Source organism: Leopardus geoffroyi, chromosome X, assembly GCF_018350155.1.
Source record: "Leopardus geoffroyi isolate Oge1 chromosome X, O.geoffroyi_Oge1_pat1.0, whole genome shotgun sequence".
Taxonomy (NCBI): domain Eukaryota; kingdom Metazoa; phylum Chordata; class Mammalia; order Carnivora; family Felidae; genus Leopardus; species Leopardus geoffroyi.
The window spans coordinates 42,674,876-42,699,233 of NC_059343.1; the positions used below are offsets into that span (position 1 = coordinate 42,674,876).

The following is a 24,358-nucleotide window of genomic DNA, read 5'->3' on the forward strand; positions in this document are numbered from 1 at the left end:
TTTTAAAAATAATAAATAAGGAAAAAGAAAAATGAGTGATCAGACCACAGAAAGTCACGGATGAATCTTAAATTTAAATACGTAGTGTTATGTGTGAGAAGCCACTCTGAAATACTGTAGGATTCCAATTCCATGACATTCTAGAAAAGGCAAAACTAGATCTGTAAACAGATCAAAGACAAAAACAAGGAAACTCAGAGAAACTGTCAGAGCCAAGAGGAGCCAAGACAACTAAATGTAGTATGGTGTCCTGGACCAGATAAGATCATAAGGGAAAGACTGAGGTCATTTAAATAAAGTACAGTCTTTAGTTAATTATCAATATTGCCTTTTGATTGTGACAAATGTTCTATGCTGACATGCTAATCAGAGTGGGGAACATGGAAATTCTCTAATGTCAGTAATTCTGCCAATCTAAAACTATTCTAAAATTAAAAGTTTACTTAAAAAAACAAAACAAAAAAAACCCTCCATTGGAGGGTGTGTTGGTGTTAGGGTGTGCATTTCCTAAAATGAGGCAGGGGCACTTTCTGTTTATAGGAAGTGAAACCTGAATAGAAGATAGCAAAATCCCCAGAAGATGACTGTTTATGAGAGAGAATGAGAATGTCAGCGTGTGCTGGAAAACATACTGCCACCTTCTGAGCACCTACTAGGCACCAGGCTCAGTGTTAGGCACTTACTGTATAGGCTGAGCTACCAGCCCAGATTACTTGGGTAATCTACCCTAGGTCCTACAGCCAGTAAGTAGTACGGCCAGGCCCGCACTTTAAGTCTCTGAACACAGCTGTCTATAACTGCTGAGTTTCAGAAGAGGATCCATGTGGGTGCCAAGATACCCATACCAAGCGTTGGTTCACAGTTCTCAGATGTGCCTCCATATCACAAAATGTCAACCATCAACAGGCATGAAAGACGGGTAAGCCAGCTGGGACAGGCAAATGGAGACCACAGACTGAGCCCTGAGATCCCCTCGAGTTAACTCCCTATTTTTATAAAGGTGAGACCTCAGGGGCAACTCAGAGGGGACAGGACATTTTTGTGGACTAGGGCATAACTGAGACCCCAACAGAGGTTTTTGGCCTCTGTATCTAGCAGTCATCCTGAGCAGGGGGACCCACTTACCCCCGGTTTGAATGACGGCAGGCCTAGCCCCACACCAATGGTGGCCTTGTTGGGATTCACCACTGAATTGTAGTGGATATTCCGATGGTAGCTGACGCGGATGGGTTCATCCTCATTTTGATGGATCCCATGGAATGTGTTGATGGGTTCTGCAGAGAAAGAGAAGGAAGGAGCATCCACAATGGGCCAGGCAGGGCAGGCTCGGACCAGGTGCAGTCGGTCGCTCACCTACCCACCACAGAAGTACCTGTGCTGTACTGGTACACCTCCACGGGCCGGTTGTACATCTCTGCCATGGCCTGCATCTCAATGTGGTTGCCATGGCAGTTGTTTTTCCGCTTCCTGTTGATGTAGGTGGTGAAGTCCTCTGTGACATAGTTGGAGAAGTAGTCCGCATTCTTCATCTGCAGAACAGATTGGAGAGTCAAGGTCTGCAGGGGGAGGAGATGCACCCATACTGCCCCCACCCCAAGGCCTCCACAGGGTCTCACCAGGTAGTCCATGCAATGCTTTCGTACAACCTCATGCATGTCCTGGTCTCCATATACCTGGTCAGCTGTGGGGAGAGGAGAAAGGAGAGGTTGGGGTTAAGAGCTGCCACCAGAAGAGTTTGGAGTCATGGAACATCCTTGGCGGTGGAGGGCTGGGGGCCAGAAAAACTCCTTTTCCTACACTAAAGGCCTGGAGAGTGCTAGGCTTTGTGGGCTGGAATGGGGTCATGGAAAAAGAGGCAGGCAGGGACAGTCTTTAGGAACAAGAGTATAGGCGAGAGGAACACAACCACAGTCCTCTCAGGCAGATGAATTTGTCCAGGGCTTGCCAAGCCACTCAGACAAGTCAATAAACATTTTAAGTCCCCTAAGTGGTCTTGAGCACCAGCAATTCCACACTCCCCCTTCACTCTTCACACGAGGAAGCCAAGGTTCAGGGCGAGTTTGTGGCTTCATCAAGGTCACACAGCAAGTGAGTCTGACGGATTCAACTCTAGAATCCAGTTTTCCTGACTCCTGGGAGCCAGAATGGCCTCTGTAGGTTAAAAAAATGAAAAAAGAAGAGACAAGAAAAACAACTGGGCTCCAAGCCTAGTTCTGCCAGGTCCTAGTGAGCTAAGCAACTAGAAGAAAGCAACCCAAGTGTTCTGAGCCTCATGTGCCTCACACACAAAACAGGAACAAGTAGGATGATTCCCTAGCAGGCCTCTTGTGGGATCAATGAGATAAAGGGTATAAGGTGACTAGCACTGGGCTTGGGACAGACCAGCCACTCAGCAAATCAAGAGTTCCCTACCCATAGTGGGGCCTGAATGTGGGGTACTGTGAAGGTGAGAGAGGTGGGTAAAATCTTGCCCCTGCCTGCAAGAAGCACATAATCTAAGCAAGAGAAATAAGACACATATGAACATAACTTAAACTTAATTCAGGAAAGGCAGCCTATGGCCCAAATGGTCTAGGCATCATGGGGTTTTGGTCAAAATAAGAACCAGGCACCTCCTGCCTCACTCTGAGGATCTTCACACATGCCATTTCCTCTTTTCAGGGCATTCTTTCCATTCTCCTCGGCTGCCTACCTGTCAAATACCCATGTGTTCTTTATACAGTTCCCCATCTCTCCCACCCTCCAAAGCACTTCTATTACAAGATTTATCAAAGATGTATGCAGACTTCCTCTGCCTGAGCACTCTGACTTCCACTGAGGGCTGAGAGCAGTTCACATCCAAGTCCACCCCAGCTCAGAGGCCAATACAGTACAGGAAATCGGGAAGAGCTTGCTGACTGGATGGATAGGCTGGGGTGGGGGGAGGCCGGGAGTCTTGTCCCTGGGAAATTAAAGTGGGCTTGAACACGAGACCCACCTGGTGTCCACTGGCTAAGACAAAGAGGGAATTTCCCTTTGTCTCCCCAAAGGACCAGGACCACTGCTCTGATGGGACCACCTGGGGCACTGGGGCAGGGTCAAGTCCCTCAGGGGACACCGCAGAGTTCTTCCATGAGAGCCAGTCTGCCTTGGAAGAATCACCGGAAGAACGCCTTTGCCGCCCTCCCCCTTCTCTCCCTGGAGGATTCTGTGAGATAAGGAGAAAAATGCTACTTCTGAGATAGAAAACGGGGCCAATGCCTGTCTCATGTCCTCTTCAGAGGTGCAGAGGACTGAGGGGGAGGGGAGCTGTGAAGGCGGGAAGGGGTAGCCCCTTCACCGATGTAAACAAGGATGTGGGTTCTGCGGCCACACTCTTCCCCACCCCCCAGCAGCACTTCCAGCAAGTCACGTGCCCTGCGCACAGGCTGGGGGCCCCCTGCTGCTGCCTTTCTTAGAAGCCAGGACCACAGAGCCCTCTGTGGCTGCCGAGAGCTATTTATGTAGAATGAGCTTGGGGTGCTGAGGAGGCAGTGCTGCCAGCAGCTGCAGTAAACAGGAACTGAGATGGCGGCAAAGGGGTTAAATAGGGGCCGGGCTGCGAAGCTCAAGGAGGTGGCTGAGATGTTCCTAGGGAAGGATCAACAGGCATTTGCAGGCCTGGGAGATGGATCTACCTGAGCTAGATGCCAGATGCAAGAAAATGGAGGAAAGGGGAGACTGGGACAGGGAAGGGAACTGAGGGAACCTCATGAAGGTCCCCCTGCTCCATTCCCCTGCCACTGTCTCCTCTGCCTTAGCAGAAAGGCTCTGCTGCCTCCTAGCTGTGTGGCACTGGACAAGACCATCAAGCTCTCTGGGCCACAATGTCTTCTTCCGAAGTGGGGAGAGTAACTCCTCTTCCTTTCACAGGGAGCTGTCAAGACTAGGGGTAGGGTTTGCTGAACACCTAAGGTGTACTAGGTGTTCAAGAAATGGGGTTCCATTTATTACGAGTAGACGCTGACTCTTTCAGATGGCCAACCACTCACAAGTCAGTCAGAATGTCACCGGAACCACTTATTTAAGCCCTTCCTCATTTCTGTCACTTCCTCAGCCAGAGGAATGCCCCAAACTTAGGAGTCTAGGCTGTCCCTCCTCACACAGGCAGGACTGGGTCTCAACCTTTACTGAATTCAAAGGTCCACAGGTCTACCTTCTGTATCCATAGTTCAAATCTTTAGCAACCAAATTAACATCAAATCAATAATACAAGCTTCACAAACCAGGGCCCTTAAGTGTGGGCAAGGTATAACCTTACCTTCCTACCTACCTCCCTGTAAAATATCCCCTTCTCTCTTCAATTCTAAGATGCACTGGTAGGTGGTACCACACATGCATTTAAATCGCAGCTTTTGTTAGGGGTGGTAGTGGCACGGCACGACCCACCTACCTGATTATAAGATATACCCCAGTTTGGGGAATCATACACATGGAAGAAAATATGTTATCTGAACCAGCAAAACGGAACAATAATACCTCCCCAAAGAGGGAGAGGAGAAGGGTCTTTACAGTGATCTAAGGCAGGGAAAAGCATCCAGGGCAGGGCAGAAACACAGGCAGCCCTCACTGAGGCGGTGCTTGCCTGACTTTGCTAGCTCCACCTCTGTCCTCCAGAAAGCCCTCCTCCTCCGAGAGGGTAGCCATATGGGACCAGGGGCTAAGCTGGGCTGGATTTCCCTGTGGGGGCCAAGGTGGGGGAAAGGGCCAATGGACCTGCAGAGGTAGGGGAATTCAGAGAACTTGTTTTGATAGAAACTGAAACTCCTCTTCTTGCTGACGCTGCACTTGTGGGCAACGTGCACCTGCTCTCCCTTCCCAGAGTCCAGCTGAAGGGGGTCCCCACTACCTCACCTCTGTCCCCAACCCAAAGAGCGCTCAGAAATCCTCAGGACAGTACTACAATTGGTTCCACTAAGGTCTTTTCACATTCCAACTTCTTCCATCTTCACCCCAAAAAAGCCCTACTTTACACAGGAGGGATACTGAGGTACAAAAATACAGCACAGCTGGCCCAAGGCCACACATCTGGGAGGGTGAAGGTGAGGCCAAGCTCTCAGGAAATAACCAGTGACTTCAAACACTCATGCTCCAGGTGATGTTACCACCACTCCCAATCCACCTATCACCTTAGCCACCTGACTGCCTAGGCAAGGCCTGATTCTGTCTGCCTCAGTTTCTCCACCAGCACAAACAGGAATCAGCTGGAACCCAGGAAAGGCCTGGGAGTGAGCAGAGATTACAGAGAGGTCAGTATCCCACACCGGTCCTTTCTCTGAGCATGCTGAGACACCAGCACAAAAATGCATGTGCACACACACACACAGCCAGCAGATCCTGCCAAAGACATTCCCTGAGGCCAAATACCCATACCACCCTGACAACTACAGAGACCTATTGTATTCCACAAGTAGTTGCCCTTGCTGCTAACCAAGAAAGACTAAAGGTTGCACATGAGGCAAGGCTGTACAAACTGAGGACCCCCACCTCCTTCCTACCCTTTGCCAGGGGCTTAATGGGAGGGAGGAATAGCCAATAGCTCTAACAGACTTGCCTCAACCTCCTTCCCCTATTGCCTGAGGGAAGGTCCCCCAAACCTCTGTAATCCTTCCTCCTTAGTCTCCCTAAAATAAAGTCACTATTTGCCAAAGAGTTATGTGCAGAAGCAAGACAGGAGAGCCTGGATAATCTAAAGGAGTTTAATAAAGTACAGGGCTCTACCATTTGTTTTAGAGGCACCTGGGACCTGCCTCCCCACCAGGCTGCTGCCTGCCTGCCTGCTAGAAGAGCCACAGCAAGTTCTGCTGAGGACAGAAAAGGAAGCTTGGTGTCTGCAGGGAATCTAAAAACAAACCACACAAATGTGTGTACACACAGCAGCAGGGGGAGACAGGAACCTGATCTGTTCCCCACTTGCCTCCTGGCCCACTGTGAATGCCAGCCCCACCAAGAAGATGAGCCAGAAAAAAAGGCCTCACCTGCCTATCAAGCAGCTGTTGTGTGCACCTGGCCCATGGCCCCAAATGGCACACCCTCAGTGGGGGAGACATCCTCAATTAGGGGGAGACAAAACTCAGTCCTCTTAACAGCCTGTCTCTGAGATGCCTGCTCCTCTACTTAAGGATTCCCATGGCAAAGATGGGAAAACTGAAGGAGGCAGGGCAGAAAGAGCCCAGTGGAAACTGGTATCATGGTGGCCCATGGGAATTTTCTCCTCTGGCCTAGTTCAACCTCAAACACCATGTTCTGACACTGGCTATGTGACCTAGATAATAACGTCCTGGCTTTCTCATAAGGCCTCAGTTTTCCCATTAACAAAACAGTCAAAATTAATCAAAGATACATCCCTTCAATGCTGATGGTCCAGGCTAATGTTTCTGGGCCCCACCATTGCAACATGTACAACTCCAGCTGTTTCCTCATGGCCCATGCAGACAGATGTACGTGTGGCCTCCACTTTGCCCACAGAGGCCAGGGCCAGAGGTTTTTGCTGAGTCAAAGCCATGTGGGGAGAGGGAAGAAGGAGAGAGGCAGACTCATGTTTCCAGGAGGAGGTTATCTGAACATAGCAGGGGCAGGGTGGGCCACCAGACACCTCAGGAACTCAGACTTGTACTTCTACTCCACTCAAGCCTTCACTGATGCTCACAAGTCCCCAACAGGGGGTAGTGGGAGAGAGCAGTGAATACTGGTTTACAGTATGGACACCTGGACTGCAGAGGTAAAACAGAGGGTAGAGAAGCAAAGCTGAGAAGGCAGGGCTTTCCCAGGGTCATAGAAAGAATGTGTCCTTGGGATACCTCTGGGTCCCCATGCCAGCTCTACCACTAATGACCCTTTCCTGAGCCTCAACCTTCTCACCTGTCTCATGTGATAATGATCCCAATTTTGCAGGTGAATCTGAAGCACCAAGCTGAGTGCCAGCGAACAAAACAGTCAGGGTCAACAAACAACAGAGTGGTCTCTGTGTGTGCAATCTCCCTCCAACTCCAACCTTCAGTGATGTGCTCCTTCCACTATTCAATGCATAGCAGGAAGTCAGAAGCTATAGGCCTTCTCACCAGAGCTCAGGGCAACTACCACCTGTCCCTGTACAAGCCAGGCTGGAAGCAGAGGGGCAGCAGAAAGCTGGAGGACAAAGTCCCTTTCTCGGGCACATGTCCTGTGCACTCTGCTGCAGGGAAACTTCCAGATGAGGCCTGGAGACCCAGGGGCCATGTACTTCTAGAGAGAGGCCATGGGGCTTCTGAGGTTTTACAGAGAAAAGCCAAGGGCAGCTCAGTTGGGGGAAATGGGTAGCCATAGTGCTGATAGGGAAAGGCCTTCAACCTGCCACGGTCAGCTCTTCCTATAAGCTCAGGCCCTTTACTGGAAGGCCTGGGGTGGGGGCAGGGGGAATGTGGTGTGGTGTCAGAGGGTGTTTGGGGAGGTCAGCTAGATGGACATACGTGAAAATGTTGCTGTTGATATGGGTTACTACATAAACCAGGTCATTACTAGCCCCAAGATCTGCCTCAAAGACTGCCTGAGACCAAGTATACCCAGCTACATTCTCTTACATTCACTCCACTAGTAGCCCTGCTTATCCCACATCTCGCCTGAGGTTTCAGCACAGTGCCTAGCACCTAAAAGGCCCCCACCTATTCTTTCTTTGCCTTCCTTGGTCCAAGATGCCCCCAAACCCAGCACTTTCTCTAGGAAACATTCCAGGAGAACACAGACTTGAGCCACAGGGGGAGGAGGACTGGGATTTTCCCAGGCCAGCACAGACCACTGCCTGGACCTCTTCCCCTTGGTAGAACTGGCAGGCAAGCACTCACCCCATGTAAACTTCTTCCACCCATTCAACAAACATTTGTGGCTCTGAGACACCACCAAAAACAGCATTCAGGCTTTACCAATGCTACTGTTCCGAGGGCCTACTGTCAGGCACTAAAGGGATTTACTGAAGTAATCTCGTTTATCCGTTGTAACACTGGGTCTCTCAGCCTCCTGTTACAGCCTTGGAAGTAGGCTCAAGCAAAAAGAACTGGTTGCCCAAGTTCACACCAAGAATCAGTGGCACAGCCAAAAGTGGAGCCTGAGTCAGTCCAGCCCACCAGTACTCATGGGGGCTAGCCACAGAGAGGACAGCAGACCTTGTAGGGATTCAAGGAGTCCTTCAGAATCAGTACCATTTAACAGATGGGGAAATATAAGTTTTTGAATCAGGGCCAGAACTAGAAGATAGCGCTTCTGACTCCTAGCTGAAAGCTGCTATCAGAGAGCCCTTCTTCCTGGTAGATTATCAGACCCCCAATGGAAGGGTCAGATCACATTCCCCAATTTCTCCGGACACTAGCACAGGGCCTTACAACTGCCTATTGAGTCACAGGTTCAGAGCCAGAGGGAGCTCAAAGATACTGCTCAGACTGGACAGTTGATGGCATTAAGGAATTATGAATGTTGTTAGGTAGGATAATAACACTTTGGTTATGTTAGGAAAAAACAGAAAGAAAGAACCCTTATCTGCCAGAGAAACATACTTAAGTATTTAACATATGAAATGATCCAATGTTGGGGTTTTGCTTTAAAAATACTCTTGCTTCAGGACAGTGAAAAAAAAGTGGGCAAGATAGTGATAAAACAAGGCTGGCCATGTGTTGATGACTATTTTGAAGATGAATGATGGGTACATGAGAATTCACTATTCTACTTCTGTGTAAGTTTAAAAAAATTCCATGGTCCCAGGGTGATAGCAGTGTGCTGTGGTTAAGAGCATGGGCCTCAGACTAACCTGACCCAGAGACCCCTGACTCTACTATGTACTACCTGATCCTGGGCAGGTCACTCCCCTGCTCTAAGCTGCTTTTCTCATCTGACAAATGGAAACCACGACAGTCCCTACACTTACCTAGCCTGGGGGAGAATTAAAAAGGGTTTCCTTTAGTGGCTGACAGTGCAATCTGTCACCAAGCATTGTTATTTTATCACTATTACTGTTGTTATTACTTCCGTGCCACCACACTGCCTCATGACCAAAGGCTAGAGGCCAGATACTAATTTGAAGCTGGGGCCTGGAGTCCTGAAAAGACCAGTAAACTCTACCCTCAACCCTATCTTAGGGATTACTCCTAAAAATTAGAAGTAGCTTAGGGGCATTTCTAGGCCCTTGAAGGCTGAGGCAGAGACTCACCTACAGCCCGGAAGAGACAGGCGCCGTCCTCCTTCATCTGCTTGATGATGAAGCCCTTCTTGTCCCTCAGGGCCTTTTCAAACCAGTGCTCCTGCTGGAGGGAAGAGGTGGGGGTCAGCAACAGGAAAGACCTGTACCCCCTCCCCATGGCCCTGCCTTCCAATTCCCGAAGGGCCTAGCTAAATGGCAGGGTCAAACTCCCAGCCCTGTTTGACACTCTATGCATGCAAAGGAAGAGGAGACCCTTTCTTTTAGGGAACTGGTCATTGTGTAAGCAGAAGACTTGCTCCCAGAAGGGCCTCATCTGCTTTCTGACGGACCCCTGCTGACCATGTTGGGAATCCAATGCTTGGCCTTCCCATAGGCAGCTGGAGGCCCTGACCCAGCAAGTACCTGGAGGTAGGGGGCAGCAGAGAACCTGGCTTTACCTCAAGGAGTTTCACCTGGGGATCCTCTAGTCACTTAGGGTAGGGATGATATGGAGGAGGGAGTAAATGGCAAGAGCCTAGATCCCATTTTGCCTTTGTTAAGGCAAAATACATGCAAGGTATGATTTCACTTACAATTGAACAAGTTTCACATACATACATGTGACTATACATATAAGTATACAAACATGTAAAAGTTGGGAAGACCATCCAACAAAATACCCCTAAAAGTTGGCATTACAGGTGATTTTGACCGTCTTCAAGAAAAGTATGCAATCCCTTGTCCAAAATTCCAAAACTCAAAAAGCTTTGAAAACCAGAAGTCTTCCTCTAATTCATCTGCCATCATAACCTGACCTGAGCTGGCGAGAATGTATTTATCCCCCACTTGGAGGTGAATATTCAAACATTGCCATGCAGAAACATTCAGGTGTTCATGAGGTACTGCCACAGACTCCACCAGAGGTGTTACCAAACACACAGTATATACATCAGGTGATTTTTCTAAATTCTGAAATTTCTCTAAATTCCAAAGCACATCTGACCCCAAAGGTTCAGGTTTAGTGTGCCTAGACAAATGTGTGTTTTCAGACTTAAAAAATAATAATGGATGAGCACCTGGGTGGCTCAGTTGGTTAAACATCTGACTCTTGGTTTTGGCTCAGGTCATGATCTCAATTTGTGGGACCGAGCCCTGTGCTTACAGCATGGAGCCTGCTTGGGATTCTATCTCCCTCTCTCTCTGCCTCTCCCCTGTTCACTCTCTGTGTCTCAAGAAATAAATAAACTTAACCCTCTGTTTGTCCCTCTCCCTGTTTTTATATTATTTTTGCTTCCCTTCCCTTATATTCATCTGTTTTGCATCTTAAAGTCCTCATATGGGTAAGGGGCATTAAGGAATCTACTCCTGAAATCGTTGTTGCACTATATGCTAACTAACTTAGATGTAAGTTTAAAAAATAAATTAAATAAAAATTAAAAAAAAATAAACTTAAAAAACAAATCTCTCTCCCCTTCTGCCCCTCTCCCTTGCTCACATAAGCACACCCTCTCTAATAAAAAAGTAGATGAATAGGCAGAAAAGAGGGTATTTAGGGCAGTGAAACTACTCTGTATGGTACTTTATAAGTGGGTATGTGTCAGGGCACCTGGGTGGCTCAGTCAGTTAAGCATCTGACTTTGGCCCAGGTCATAATCTCAGGGTTCGTGAGTTCAAGGCCTGCAACAGGCTCCATGCCAACAGTGCGGAGCCTGCTTGGGATTATTTCTCTCTCCCTCTCTCTCTGCCCCTCCCTGGCTCATGCTTTCTCTCCCTCTCAAATAAAATATAACTTAAAAAAAAGTGGTTATGTATCATTATTCATTTGTCCAAATCCATAGAACGTACAACACCAAGGGTGAAACCTAATGTAAACTGTGGACTTTGGGTGTTTATGATGTGTCCTACATGGACACTGACTGTAACAAATGCACCACTCTGGTGGGGGATGTTAATAATGGGGGAGGCTATGCATGTGTGAGGGCAGGGGATATATGGGAACTGCCTGTTCAATATGAGAACTCTTTTGTTCAGTTTTTTTTTTAATTTTTTTTTCAATGTTTATTTATTTTGAGAGAGAGACAGAGAGACAGAGAATGAGCAGGGGAGAGGCAGAAAGGGAGACACAGAATCTGAAGCAGACTCCAGGCTCTGAGCTGTCAGCACAGAGCCCAACACGGGGCTCGAACTCACGAACCGTGAGATCATGACCTGAGCCGAAGTTAGACATTTAACCCCCTTTTGTTCAGTTTTTCTGTGAACCTGAAAGTGCTCTAAAATATTAAGTCTATTAAAAAAATAGGGGGGCCTGGTGGCTTAGTCGGTTAAGCGTCCGACTTTGGCTCAGGTCATGATCTCGCAGTCCATGAGTTCAAGCCCCACGTCAGGCTCTGTGCTGACAGCTCAGAGCCTGGAGCCTGCTTCAAATTCTGTGCCTCCCTTTCTCTCTCTGCCCCTCCCCCACTCATGCTTTGTCTCTCTTGCAAGAATAAACAAACATTAAAAAAAAATAAAAAATAATAATGTCCACGGGTCACTTAGAACATATTTTCCATTTCAAAACAAAACTAGAAGCAGCAGACCTTTCCCAGGCCTCTTACGCCCTCTGGTGGCCACCAGAAGAAACCAGTCTTACCTATCATCCAGGCTAGGGACCAGAAGTACCAAGCCTGCTCCTTTGGGACACCACCCTGACCAGGGATTTATAGTATATGGCTAATGATCACTAGACAGAGGGGATCACTACTCTACAGGACACTTTTCCCCAGCTCAAGTGAGCAAAATTCCCGGCAGAGTAGGAAGTACGAAGTCTGGAAGCCAAAAGCTCTGCATTCCAATCCCAGCTCTGCCACTCACTCACTGCATGATTTCAGGTAAGCTACCTGAACTCACCAAGCCTCAGTTTCCTACCAAACAGGGGATATGTGATCTACCTGATGGAGCTGTCAAGAAGCTCAGAGGAGCTTCAAGACCTGAAAAGGCTTTGTAAATAACCTAAGTCACCAGTCACAGAAGAGTGGACAGTGGCCCAGAGACGATGCACAACTGAGGCCCTCAGAGAGTACCAGGTGAGTGGCTGGACAGTAAGGGATGAAGATGGGGGTGACAAAGGAATGCCCAGCAGCCCCACCATTAGGGCCCACACCCCGGGAAGGTGCTACCGGCTTTCCAGAGATGACAAAGGTACCTGGAAGCCCTTAATGGGTTCCCATAGACAGCACAAAGACTCTTATTTGAGCACAACACTCCAACAACCAGGTGCCTGTCCACAACCAAGAGACTGTGGACTAGTACACTCCAGCCAGTTCCCCCAAGTCCATCCCTGTCCTGCAGGGACAGTCATATCCCAACACCATGGTGCCTGCTCTAGCCAGGGGTCACCAGCAGGGAAGCTACAACTATGACTAAAGGCGCAGACTGGACAGAAAGAAAAGTTATTAAAAAGAAGGGCACACAGCAACCTCCTGCCCTCAAGTGTGTGTGTGGGGAGGGAGTGGGGGGAGATGAGATCAAGGTGATCAAAGAGGATAAGAGGGGCCCCTACTTATTCATCCAACAAAAGTTTACCAGGCAGCTGCTAAGTCAGACCCTGTCTGTATTAAGGCTGGCAATGAGGACAGAGAAATGAATCAGACTTGGTCTCTACCTTCGATAAATTCACAAATTGCTAGGGGGTGGGGAAACAGGGAATGACCACACACAGTGTGAGCAGGGCAGTGAAAGAATTGAACACACAGTGCTATGAAACACAGAGGAAGGGACCTGGCCAGTCATTAAGGCTGGCACTTGAATAGAGGTGCCAGCTGACCAAAGGATCAAAACATAAAGACCTCCAGAAATGCTTGTTAACTGGATAAGAAATCACTTCTGGGGACACCTGGCTGGCTCTGTTGGAGAAGAATGTGACTCTTGGGTCTTGGGATTGTGAGTCTGAGCCCCATGTTGCGTGTTGAGATTACTTAAACTAATTTAAAAAAATCACTTCTGCCACAGAACACTAGGGATGCCAAAGGCCCAGCAATGACTCCAGCACAGCTCAAGTCCTGGGTAGGACTATGCAGGTAAGCAGGGCGGGGCCAGGAAGAAAGATGAACTCATATTAGCCAAATGCCTGCCCCTCACCAGGTGCCTGATGCAAAAGTTAACTTCACTTAATTGCTCTTATCACAGTTCAGCTGCCAGTGAGCATTAACCTTATTTGACAGAGGCAAAAGAGCTGGGGTTTGGGCACCAGCAAAGGCTAGTATAGAGGTAACAGGGGAGGCCTCATGAGCCACAGTGTAGAGACATACCTGGCAGCCTATCCTAGGAAAATCCTGGTTTGTCCCTAAAATTGAAGGAGGCCTGAATCTGGAGGCCAGACCACTACCTACCCATTGGCTTTAGCATCAGCAGCCTTAAGGGCTTAGGCTCTGGCTGAAACCGTGCCTTTCCCTTTGGGGAGAGAAAATAGGACATCATTGTCCTGGGCTCCAGAAAGAGATGAAGAGTCCCAGGAGCCTCTAGCATAGTCTCCTCCTTCCCACAGCTGGACAGGAGCCTCTGAGAAAGATGCCAACTTGGGAACTGTTTAGGAAAGTGGCCCAGGAAAAAAATGCTGGTGGGGGAGAGGGGCGGGGGCTAGTCCTGCCATTGGTAAGTTTAAGTTACAATGCTCTAGCCTGAGAAAGTCAAGTCCAGACCATGAATCTTACAAGGCCACTGCTGAGCCTGTCGGTGAGTCCCTCCCACATCTCTGAGCCTCCATAAGGGGACTGGACAAAGTTCTCTGACATCAGGGGATCCCAGGAGCAAGACTCTGCAACCTACTGGTCCAAAGGCCCAAAAGAAGTTAAAGCAGGGGCGCCTGGGTGGCTCTGTCAGTTAAGCATCTGACTTCGGCTCAGGTCATGATCTCACAGTTTCTGAGTTCGAGCCCCACATCGGACTCTGTGCTGACAGCTTAGAGCCTGGAGCCTGCTTCAAATTCTATGGCTCCCTCTCTCTCTGCTCCTCCCCCTCTCATGCTCTCTCTCTCCTTCAAAAATAAATAAAAACATTAAAAAAAAATTAAAAAAAAAAAGTTGAAGCAGACTGTGGGACCCAAGTAATTTAGGTTCCAATCCAGCTCCACCAATTACTAGCCATGTGATGAACCACTCTAAAAACTCCACAGTATTCCAATCTGTGAAATAGGATAACAAGCTTCCCAATAATAGGGTTACTGGGAAGACTCCAATATTACATGACTTTACCCAGCAGAATAACATTTAATGGGTTTCCTTCTTCCCCTGGAATACCCCTATAGTAACCTGAATGATGACCACCCACAGATATCAGAGGCCCTAAACCTGAAACCTGTAAATGGTACTTTGTAAGGAAAAAGGGTCTTTGGGGTGTGATTAAGTTAAGGGTCTTGAGATGGGGAGATTACCTTGGGAGTATTCAGGTAGGACCTAAATGCAATCACAAGTGTGAGAAAGACCTGACACAGAAGAGGAGACCACACATAAACAGAGAGGACAGTATGAAATCAGGCAGAGGCTGGAGTGATGTGATCACAAACCAAAGAACACCGGCAGCCACCAGAAGCTGGAAGAATACTGGATTCTCCTTAGAGCCTCTGCAGCAAGTGTGGTCCTGCCAACACTTAGATTTTGGCCCAGTGAAACTGGTTTTGGACTTCTGGCTTCCAGAACTGTGAGAGAATACATTTCTGTTGTTCTAAACCACTCAGTTTGTGGTAATTTGTCACAACAGCCACAGGAAACTAATACAACCCATTTGTAGCACTCCCTAGTGTGAGCCATGAGGCTATATGGCATGGTTCCCGTCCTGCAGGATCTACCTCTCTAGCATTCCCCCAGGGAGAGGATTAGAATGAAGGCAGCAGGGGCTTGGAACTCCCCCTCCCAGTCTGGGAAGCTACTGACCCTGCCTATCAATGAATGAGCTGCCACTAACGACAGAGGGGGCAGGGGAAGATGGCAGCAGCAGTGGCAGCTCTTGGGCAGATGTCTTCCCAGAGCCCGTGGCCAAGAGGTGTTTAGTATTCTGGCCTTCACAGCTCTGTCCCAGCAAGTCTGATGCCAAGACCACCCCTCTCTCCCCCAAATCACCCAGGAACACTGGCTCAACTCCATGGGCAAAACACAGGCAACCCATCCAATGAAAAACAGAGGCGCACTGCTCTCTAAGGAGCAACACAAGCTCTCCAGGGTGAAGGAATGGGAAAGGAGCAAGGCCCCAAACCTACTGCTGGGCCACTGAGGGGGCAAGGGGAGAGGGGCTGGGTTAAAAAAATGAAGATTCTATCATTCTTCAACAAAAAGAAATGAAGTATTGCTGCATACTACAACACGGATGAGCCTTGAAAAGAATATGCTAAGAGAAAAAACCCAGATACAAAGAATTTCACATTGTAGGATTCCATTTGTAGGAACTGTTCAGAATAGAAGAATCAATCAAAACGAAAAGTAGATTAGTAGTTGCTGGGGCTGGGAGGCGATGAGGGATTGGGAGATGGGGATGGTGCAAAGTTTCATTTGCAAGTGATGAAAATGTTCTAAAATTGATCGATCGTGGTGATGGGTGCACAACTCTGAATACACTAAAAGCTACTGAATTGTACACTTTAAATTGGTGAATTCTATGCTGTGTGAATTATCTCCATAAAGCCGTTAAAATTAAACAAACCCAAGGGCTGACAACAATGGCAGAGGAGAAGGAAGCCAAACATTGTATGAGACTTCGTAACACACCCCCATAAGCCAACGGGCCTTACCCAAAACTTTCAAAATGGGGAGGGGGAGTGGGGAGCAGGGAATTAAGAGATTACAACCAGCTTCTCAGAAATGAGTCCAACCTCCCTCCTCATTATTACCCATTTCAAGGCTGGAGAAACTGAGGCCCAGGAAAGGGAACCGCCTGAAGATACAGAACTCAAACCCAGAAAGCCCAGGCAGGGACCACTTCCTGCTATAAGATTCTGTCTCCCCGCCAAAGGAATCCACTGGTTCCTGGATGCCAAAGGGTCTTTGCTAACAAAGCTCGATTGTTAACAAAGCCTCCCAAGGAGAACCTAGATTGTCCTGGGGAAACTGCAAGAGAAGAAATCAGCCAAGCTGTGAGGTGGACAGGCACTCCTACACTCAATAACCCCAGGCATGGGTGGACTCTTGGGGGTGGGGGGAAGGAAGCTGAGAGTTTGCCTGAAGCCATAAAACAGCCAAGTAGGAGACCCTAGGGTTTGAACTCAGGCCTGCCCAGCTCCAAAGCCCCCAATTTTTCCACACACAAACCTACCTCTACACCATCCAATAGGCCCCTTGACGGGCAACCCCCAAGCCTATTCACCATAACACAGCTGGACATAAAACATCACTGCCTGCCAACCCCAAACCTCACACTGAACAGACACTTGTCCTGCCCACCAAGCTTGGGCAAGGGAAAGAGGAAGAGGAACCCAGTTTTTCCTCAAAAGACACTCACCATTCTCTGTCACCTCTAGGTCCCGAGGGCTTCGGTATGAGTTCCCTAAAATCCCAAAGCTAAACGACCCTTCACCAGCTCCTTACCTGACCCATGAAGAAACTGAGACCCAGAGAACACAGACCTAACTATTCTGGTTCATCCAGCAAAGCTCCAGCAGAGTCAGAGTAGGAACCCAGGTACTCTGGCTACAGTGCCAGGTCCAGTACCTCTGACCACCTCCGCATTGCACACCCCATTCTTAAAATGCTCTGAGGGGTCCTCAAGCTCTTTTCACAGTGTAGACTCGGTAAGGCAGCCATGCCTGGCAAAGAAACCCCCAACATCACCACCTCCCTAGCACCAGGACCCCAGGGTGCCAAAAGGGCTCCTAAAATCAGCGGAGGTAGTCACAGCATCCAAACAGACAGGAAGTCTGAGTAGTCGGAACAAGGATCCACCATCTGGGTTTCCTCTCACCAACTTCTCTCTTTTCCACGGGATCTAATGGGCCTCAAAGGCTATAAATGCCCCCAGGTGATAGTTCAGGACAAAGACTGGAACCGCAGGAAGAATCTCCGCTCTTCTCATCCCCAGAAAGCCCCAAGTTGGACCAGGTGAGGCAGGGAGAAGCATCTTATTCTCCTTTTGTCCCAAGAAGTGTGAAGACAGGAAAAGCCTTCCCCCTGTCATTGGGAAGGCATCATGCAACCACAGAGTTTTACTTCCACGCATATTCTTATGGGAACAAGTATGGGGGAGGGACTCCCAGCCTAGAAGATGCAAAGGGGGTGTAAGGAGATGTCTTTCTAGTCACCATGTCAGCACGCAACTTTCTTCCTTTATGTCCCTGGGACCAGGGATGTAGCATTCTCTAGTTCTGTGGAGGAAAGGCAGCCTACTACAATCAGGGAGAGAAACAATTCCTGGCCCTGACCCTGTAGACTCAGACAATTTATTCTACCTGTAGTAGTAAAGGGTAGAAAGGTATCAAGGACAGGGGGCTCAAGACAAGGCCCTGGCCCCTGTGAAGTGCAGAAAGATTTATCTGAATCAAGGGGAATAGGAATATGGGTAGAGAATTTCCCTGGAGTGGGAATGTCTCCAGGAAGAAAAAAGCTTGTTGAAAGCAATTCAGAAAGCTCAGGATATTTCCAATCCTGGAAACGAGAAGCAAACAGAGCTGGGTCAGGGAGAGACTCAGAGTTATCTCCTAGTTCTTGAGGGGAGGCCTCAGCCCCAAGTCCCCAGTACCTGGCAACCTTCTCATAGAAAGTAGGAAGATCTTCTTGGCCTGTGAGAGTTCAGGTAAGGGGTTCTTAGGACTATATAGCACCCAGGTCCTTCTGTTCAATGGCAGAGGCCTCAGGCCACACTGGAGAGGACCTCATGTCCCTCTCCCTGGTAAGAAAGGATTGCCTGGTTGTGGGGAGGGGGAGAGCGCCTCATACCCAAGGGGGACTCAGGTCTCTCCTTAAGATAAATGATCTCTTGTCCCTAAGGAGAATCTTAGGCCCCTAGGAAGAGGCTCAGCCTCTTCCTCAGAATCCTGTCCTATCCATGTCCCCAAGGGGAGTAGAAAGTTCTTGGAATTTAGTTCATAAATGGCCTGAAGCCCAAGTCCCCAAAGCAAGAAAATCCCTCAAAGGCCCCCTTAACGGGTATACCTATGCTATCTAAAGTGAGGTGACAATTGGTACTTTCAGGACAGACTCAGGTCTCAGGTCCTAAGGTGGGTAAGGTGTCTCACGCACCTGAAAGAAAGTTTAAACTGTTAGAGGGCTCAATTCCGAGTCCTAAGGTAGAAGGAGTCCTCCTGTTCCTGAAGAGATCCTTAAATTCCTTGAAGAGAGAAGCCCAGACCACATTTCTAGAGACACACCAGTCACTGGGGTATTCATGGGTCTCTTGTCCTTGAGGACAAGCTCAAGTGTCCTTGACTCAATGAGTCTCAGGCCCTTGATCCATGGGAAGACCTCAGGTCCATCTCTAGGACTCCATGCTGCTCATGTCCCCTGAAGACTGGTATCAGGCTACAGTTCCCAAAGCAGGGATCTTACATCCCTTACAAACAGCTCAGGCCCTTGGAGCAGGGGGTGCTCAGATCCATGTTTCAGGGGGAGAAGGGGCGTTTTTGGACCCAAAGTATGTTTCAGTCTTTCATAATTAGGGTAGAAGAACCTCATATCCCTGTATTTGTGTGTGTGTGTGGGGGGGGGGTGTCTCAGACCCCCAAGAATACTCAGACACCAATCCCTGAGGAGAAAGGACTTCTGTGGATGGGGGGTAATCCATCTCCTGAAGAGGTTTCAGACCCAGTCTCTGTAAGCCCCAGTTCATAAGCAGGAGGATCTTAGGCTCAAGTACCCAAAACAGTGAGGCTTATTTTCTTGAAGAAAGGCTCAGGCTGGGGAGGTGGGGGAAGAGAAGAACTGAAGGTCTATCACTTAAAAAAAGCTTAAGCTCCTAGAGAGAAATTCAGACTCTTGTCCCCAAAGAGGTCTCAGACCACTGAAAGGAAGCACAGACTCTTGTCACCTGGAAAAGGGATCAATCTCATGTACCTTAGTAGTTTCTGGTCCATGAGTGTTAGTTTTGGCGCTTGTCCCCAAGGGGAAGGGAATCTTATCTCCATGAAAGTCGTTTTATTTCCCTGAAGAAAAGCTAGAAGATCCCCTTCTCTAAAGGGAATGTATCTGGGTGTGTCAGATACTTGATTCTAGGAGACGGAATCTTAGGCCTTTGAAAAAAAGGCTTAGAACCTTTAAGGAAGTCGCTGGAATCCATTGGAATGGCCCTGTGTTTTGTTCCCCCTGAAAAGTAAAGGGAGGGGTTGTCCTGTATGTACTGTCTCAAACTCCCGAAAATGATTTAGATATCTTGGGGACACTCAAAAATGTATAAGGTTTCCATCCTATTTGTGTTCCCCTGAGGAGAAATCTCAGACCCTATTCCAAGAGGAAAGAAAATCTCAAGACACAGAACACAAACCAAGGTCCCCTGGAGTCATGAGACTCCCCTCTCAGGTGGCATTCCTACCTACTGGCCCTACACGAGGACGTCTCAGGGCCCAGAATAATGGCTATGGGTCCCAGAAGAGACCACGGACTTCATCGTTAAGTCCGCCATCTTATCTGGGGCTTCTAACCCTCAAGTCCTTGGTGGGGGGCAGGGAAGAGGGTGTCCTAGGCCCCTACCACCAGAGAAGAATGAATGCCAGGCCCCGGGAGAAGACGTAGGTCCCTTGGGGGGACCTCAAACAGCCTTCCTTGGGTCCCTATCCAGTCTGGGGATCCCACCCACCACATCCACTCACCTATCACCCCCAGCCATACCTGCTCAACGGTTGCGGGGTCCATAGCCTCGATGCGAGCTGCAGCCGCTTCGTATTCGTCCTCACTGTTGTAACCCGCGCCGACCTCCTCACGCTCCGGACTGCCCCCGCCAACCGCTCCGACCCCGGGGGCTTGACGTCGCCGCTTGCTGTGGCCCGGCCCGGAGCAGCAACCTCCCACGCCTACGGTTCCGCCCACGCCCACCACCACGCCCGCCGCGCCCACACCCGCCGCCGCTGAGCCCAGCGCGTCGCCGGGACCGCCGCCGGGACCGACAGGGCCCCCGCAAGGAGGAGGAGAGGCCTGCTGTGGTCGCGGACCCGCCACGGCGCCAGGCGGCACGGCCAGCGCCCAGCGGTGAAGCGCTCCCGGCGGCCCCGGTAGCGGGCCCTGAGGCGGTGGTGAGGCCCGGGAACGGGGCCCCACGACTCCCGAGTCACGGTCGCGGTCGCCACCGCCCACACCCGTGCCGCCGCCGCCCACGCCCACACCCCCGCCGCGACGCGGCGCCGGGGGCAGCGGCCCGGGCGGCGGCGGTTCGTTGGCGGGGTCGGCGTCGGGAGGCGGCGGCTTCTTTTTGGGGAGAATAGTCATGGCGGCACCGCCAAGTACCCCCCAGCAAACCCGGCGCGAGGCACGCTGGGATAGAACCCGGATGAGGGGGCTACTGTGGTGCGCGAAGCACGACGGGATCGGCGGGACCCGGATAAAGAGATTGAGGCACCGGTTCGAGAACCGTCGGTGGCGCGCAGGTCACGGGGCAGGAGAACCCGGATGTGAAGTCCTAGATGATGGCACCGCGGCGAGTTTGTCGTAGACTTTTCTCCAAGTCCAACAAGTTTACTGCTATGCTCGCTCGTTCCGGCCTGCCGCTTCAAAGGAAACAGAACCAAAACAAGCACCTCTTCGCCCCGCCCCCTCGCAGGTTCTTGAACTACCGGGTGGGGCCCCGGGGCGCTGCGCACGCGCGCCAGGGCACAGTCCCGCCTCTCGTTCGGAAGTACGTGGGCAAAATCTTCGCCGCCGCCAAAACAATTGCAGACACCAACCAATCGAGGCAGTTGCGTGGGTCTACGATGATGCCCACGGGCCAATCAGAAGCTAGCGATCGCCCTCCCGTGCCCTCCGTCTCAGATTTCAGTCAAAGTCTGCACTCTCGTTCCTTGCCTTTCTTCTCTCGACCGTCCTGTCGCGCTCTTCTCTCCCTGAGGCTCTGACTCACAGGCGGGGGTACTATGACAGCACAGTGCGGCCGGCCCCAGGCGCGACAATTTGAAAACGACTCCCTGCCAGGCTTCCAACCTGGCCGCAGTCAGCCGGACTGACTGGAAAATATCAACACTCCCAGAGCATAGCAATCCCCTGAAGCGTCAGTTCCGGTCCCACCCACCTGCAAATCCCTGTCCTGCCGAGAGGCGGGCTCCGCTTCACCCTGGCAACAGGCCGAGTTCTGCGGTAATTGGTTAAGAGAAGCCGTCACTAACGTCGGATTGGCCAACACCGGGACAGACCTGCATCGTGGGGACCTTGGGTATTTGGGAGGCAAACACGCCCTCTTTGGCACCACTGCGCTCCCGCCCTCGAGTTGACCTCCCCGCCTCGGTGGCTAGTGCGCAAACGCGGCACAACCTTCCCACCGTACACCGCTCCCCCCCAAAACTGAGTTTACCTGGATTGAGCAAAAGTTTAGGAACCAGCACTGTCCACCAGCCAGTGTCCCGCAATGGGATTGGTAAAATTCCTGGTAAAGAGCGGCTGGAGATCTACAGGCTAATCGTAGCTCTGCTCCTCCTGTCTGAGTGATCCCTGACAAGTCATTTAACATCCACCCCATCCGCAATTCAAAACATTATTTATTTTTTTAGTAGTCTCTGTACCCAAGGTGGAGCTCAAACTCACAACCCTCGAGATCGAGTCGCATGCTTTTCCCACTGAGCCAGCCAGGGCCCCCATCTGCAATTTCTACTTCTCTGTAACATGGCAATGATAATTCCAATTTAAGGATCAAAGATTAATGCTTGTAAAGGGCCTAGTGCTGTGCTTGGCACAGAGTTAAGTGCTCAATAAATTAGTCTGAATGGCAGTGCAACGAAAATGATCCCAGGCTTTGGAGTCAGGAAGACATCAGTTCCAGCCCTCCATGGACTGTTACCAACTGTATGACTTTGAACAAGTCACTGTCTCAAATTTGAGATTACCCATGCAAAACGGGAATGATAATGCCTTCCCAGACTACCTCAGGGAGCAGTTATGGGGTTCAGATAAGCTTATGAGCCGAGAAGTTGTTGCGAGAGGTGATGGCTTGCTGCCAGTCTCAGGAGTCAAGCTGTACATGTTGACTGAAAGAGAGATGATCAGAAATCTCTTCTGAGTGCCACCTAACCTTCTTCCTTCAGATGCCGACCCTGGTTCAGTTCTTCCTTCAGGAATAATATTCAGGAATACTCCTGAAGAAATGACTACAAAAAGAGTGTTGTGTTTTCTGCTCTGGAGACTTAATGGGAGAGGACTCACGTTTACTAGGCTTATTGTGTTCAGGGCACTGTGCCAAATGCCTGTGCATGTTATCACATTGAATCTTCTCCTGAACCTCTCACGTGACCTATATATCCCGTTTCCTACTGGATATTTGTCTAGCACTACACACCTAAACATGAACTTAGGATAATCATTGTAGCTAATCTTCACCAAGTACTTACTATGTGCCTGGCACTGTGTGTGAACAACTTTGATGTTCCTTTTGACAGGGAATGGTGCCCCCATTCAGCCTTTGCCCAAGCCAGAACTTTTGAGTCAACCCTGCCTGCTCCCTTTTCCTCAACTCCCACATGCCTGTCAATCCCAAGTCTTGCCAACTCTACCTCTCAAATCTCTTGACTCTCCAACTGTTACCACCACTACGTGGTCCAAGGCACCATCACCTACCAATACTGCAAAAGCCTCCTCACCGCTCTTCCTCCCACCAGGACTGTTTCTTTAGAATCCACTCTCCACAGCCAGAACCATCCTTCTGAAATGCAAACCTCATGACAACTTTCCTATTTAAAAACCTGCAGAGGTCTCCATTATCCTTAGGATGAAGTCCACAATCTGTATCATAACTTCAAAGGCTTTTTGTGAGCTGGAGTGATCTCTTGCTCTCATCACAACCTCACACTCTCCTCCCCAGCTGTACTGAACTCATTTAAGTTCCCCAAGGGCCTTGGGCTTGCTCTCTAACCTCTAGGTCATTGTACATACTGTACAATGCCTGAAACGTTTTTATCCTTTTGCCTGGCCAACTCCACCTCATTCTTTGGGTGTTGGCCGGCTTAGGTCCTCCTGCCATCTGCATGCTTCTGCAATCCCATCGATTTTAGTCCTACAACACTACATTGTAATTGCTTAACTATCTGCCTTCCATGCTCACCTCGGGAAATCAGAGACAATGTCTTCTTTACCCATCTTTGTATCACTAGGGCTAGCATGTGATATGCAGTTAATATTTAGTGGGGGCACCTGGGTGGCTCAGTCCGTTAAGCATCCGACTTTGGCTCAGATCATGATCTCGCGGTTCACGAGTTCGAGCCTCACGTTGGGCTCTGTGCTGACAGCTCAGAGCCTGGAGCCTGCTTTGGATTCTATATCTCCCTCTCTCTCTGCCCTTCCCCCACTGGTACTCTGTCTGTCTCCCTCTCAAAAATAAATAAAACATGAAAAAAATTTTAAATATTTGGTGAATTACTGTATTATGTTATTATACATGTATTATATTTGGTAATTATTATTTCATAGATTAGCAACCTGAGGCAAGAGAAGTTTTAAGTTTTAAGGATTGGAACCCAGGTTAAACCAAATGCGAGGTCTGTCTTAGTGCTCCACAGAGCTCAGTCACACACTAGTCTAGTGTACCCAGTAGCCCAGAATGTAGGGGATGTCCACAAGGAAGGGAAACTTACCAAACTGAGAAATACTTTTTACTTCTTTTTCTTTTTCACTCTTGAGTTCTTTTTCCTTTTATTAAGTAGGCTCTAGGCCCAATGTGGGGCTCGAACCCACGACCCCAAGATAAAGAGACTCATGTTCTACTGGCCGAGCCAGCCAGGTGCTCCCAAGAGATGCTTTCAATTAGGGTTCAATTCAGAGCCGTTTGCTGTTGGGAAGTCTGGGTTTAAGTCTCCTCTAACCTAGCATGTGCTGCTCTGGGTCTCAGTTTCCCCATCTGTGAGTGAGAAAGCTGGAGCAGATGATGTCCTAAGGGCATGTCTCAAGACATCCTGGCCTGCCTTGCTGGATGTAGATTCAACTCTTCAAGCCACTGTCTTTAATTTCTCCTAGATCCCCGTTTTCCACAACGTGTCACCAACCACTGACCTCCCATACCTGTGCCTACACCAGTCCTTCTAGTTGAAAGGAATTGAAACCAGAGTACTTT

The 24,358-nt window shown here is 49.5% G+C and overlaps 1 protein-coding gene across 17 annotated transcripts in view; it reads right to left on the bottom strand.

The window, feature by feature from the left end:
• Nucleotides 1-23,647, bottom strand: part of OTUD5 (OTU deubiquitinase 5) — a 30,501-nt gene extending 6,854 nt beyond the window's left edge. For 4 of the 17 annotated variants that reach the window (XM_045471695.1, XM_045471694.1, XM_045471689.1 and 1 more), the window contains exons 1-5: nt 19,945-23,647; nt 9,194-9,284; nt 1,617-1,681; nt 1,373-1,529; nt 1,126-1,274 (exon numbers count right to left, since the gene is read on the bottom strand). In XM_045471695.1, the coding sequence (XP_045327651.1) occupies nt 1,126-1,274; nt 1,373-1,529; nt 1,617-1,681; nt 9,194-9,284; nt 19,945-20,538 (1,056 nt within the window). In that variant the 5' untranslated portion in view covers nt 20,539-23,647. Of the gene's footprint in view, nt 1-1,125; nt 1,275-1,357; nt 1,530-1,616; nt 1,682-9,193; nt 9,288-19,371; nt 19,423-19,944 lie in introns of all 17 variants that reach the window. The other 13 variants (XM_045471693.1, XM_045471692.1, XM_045471687.1 and 10 more) reach the window with 5 other exon arrangements.
• Between the last annotated feature and the right edge of the window lie 711 nt (nt 23,648-24,358).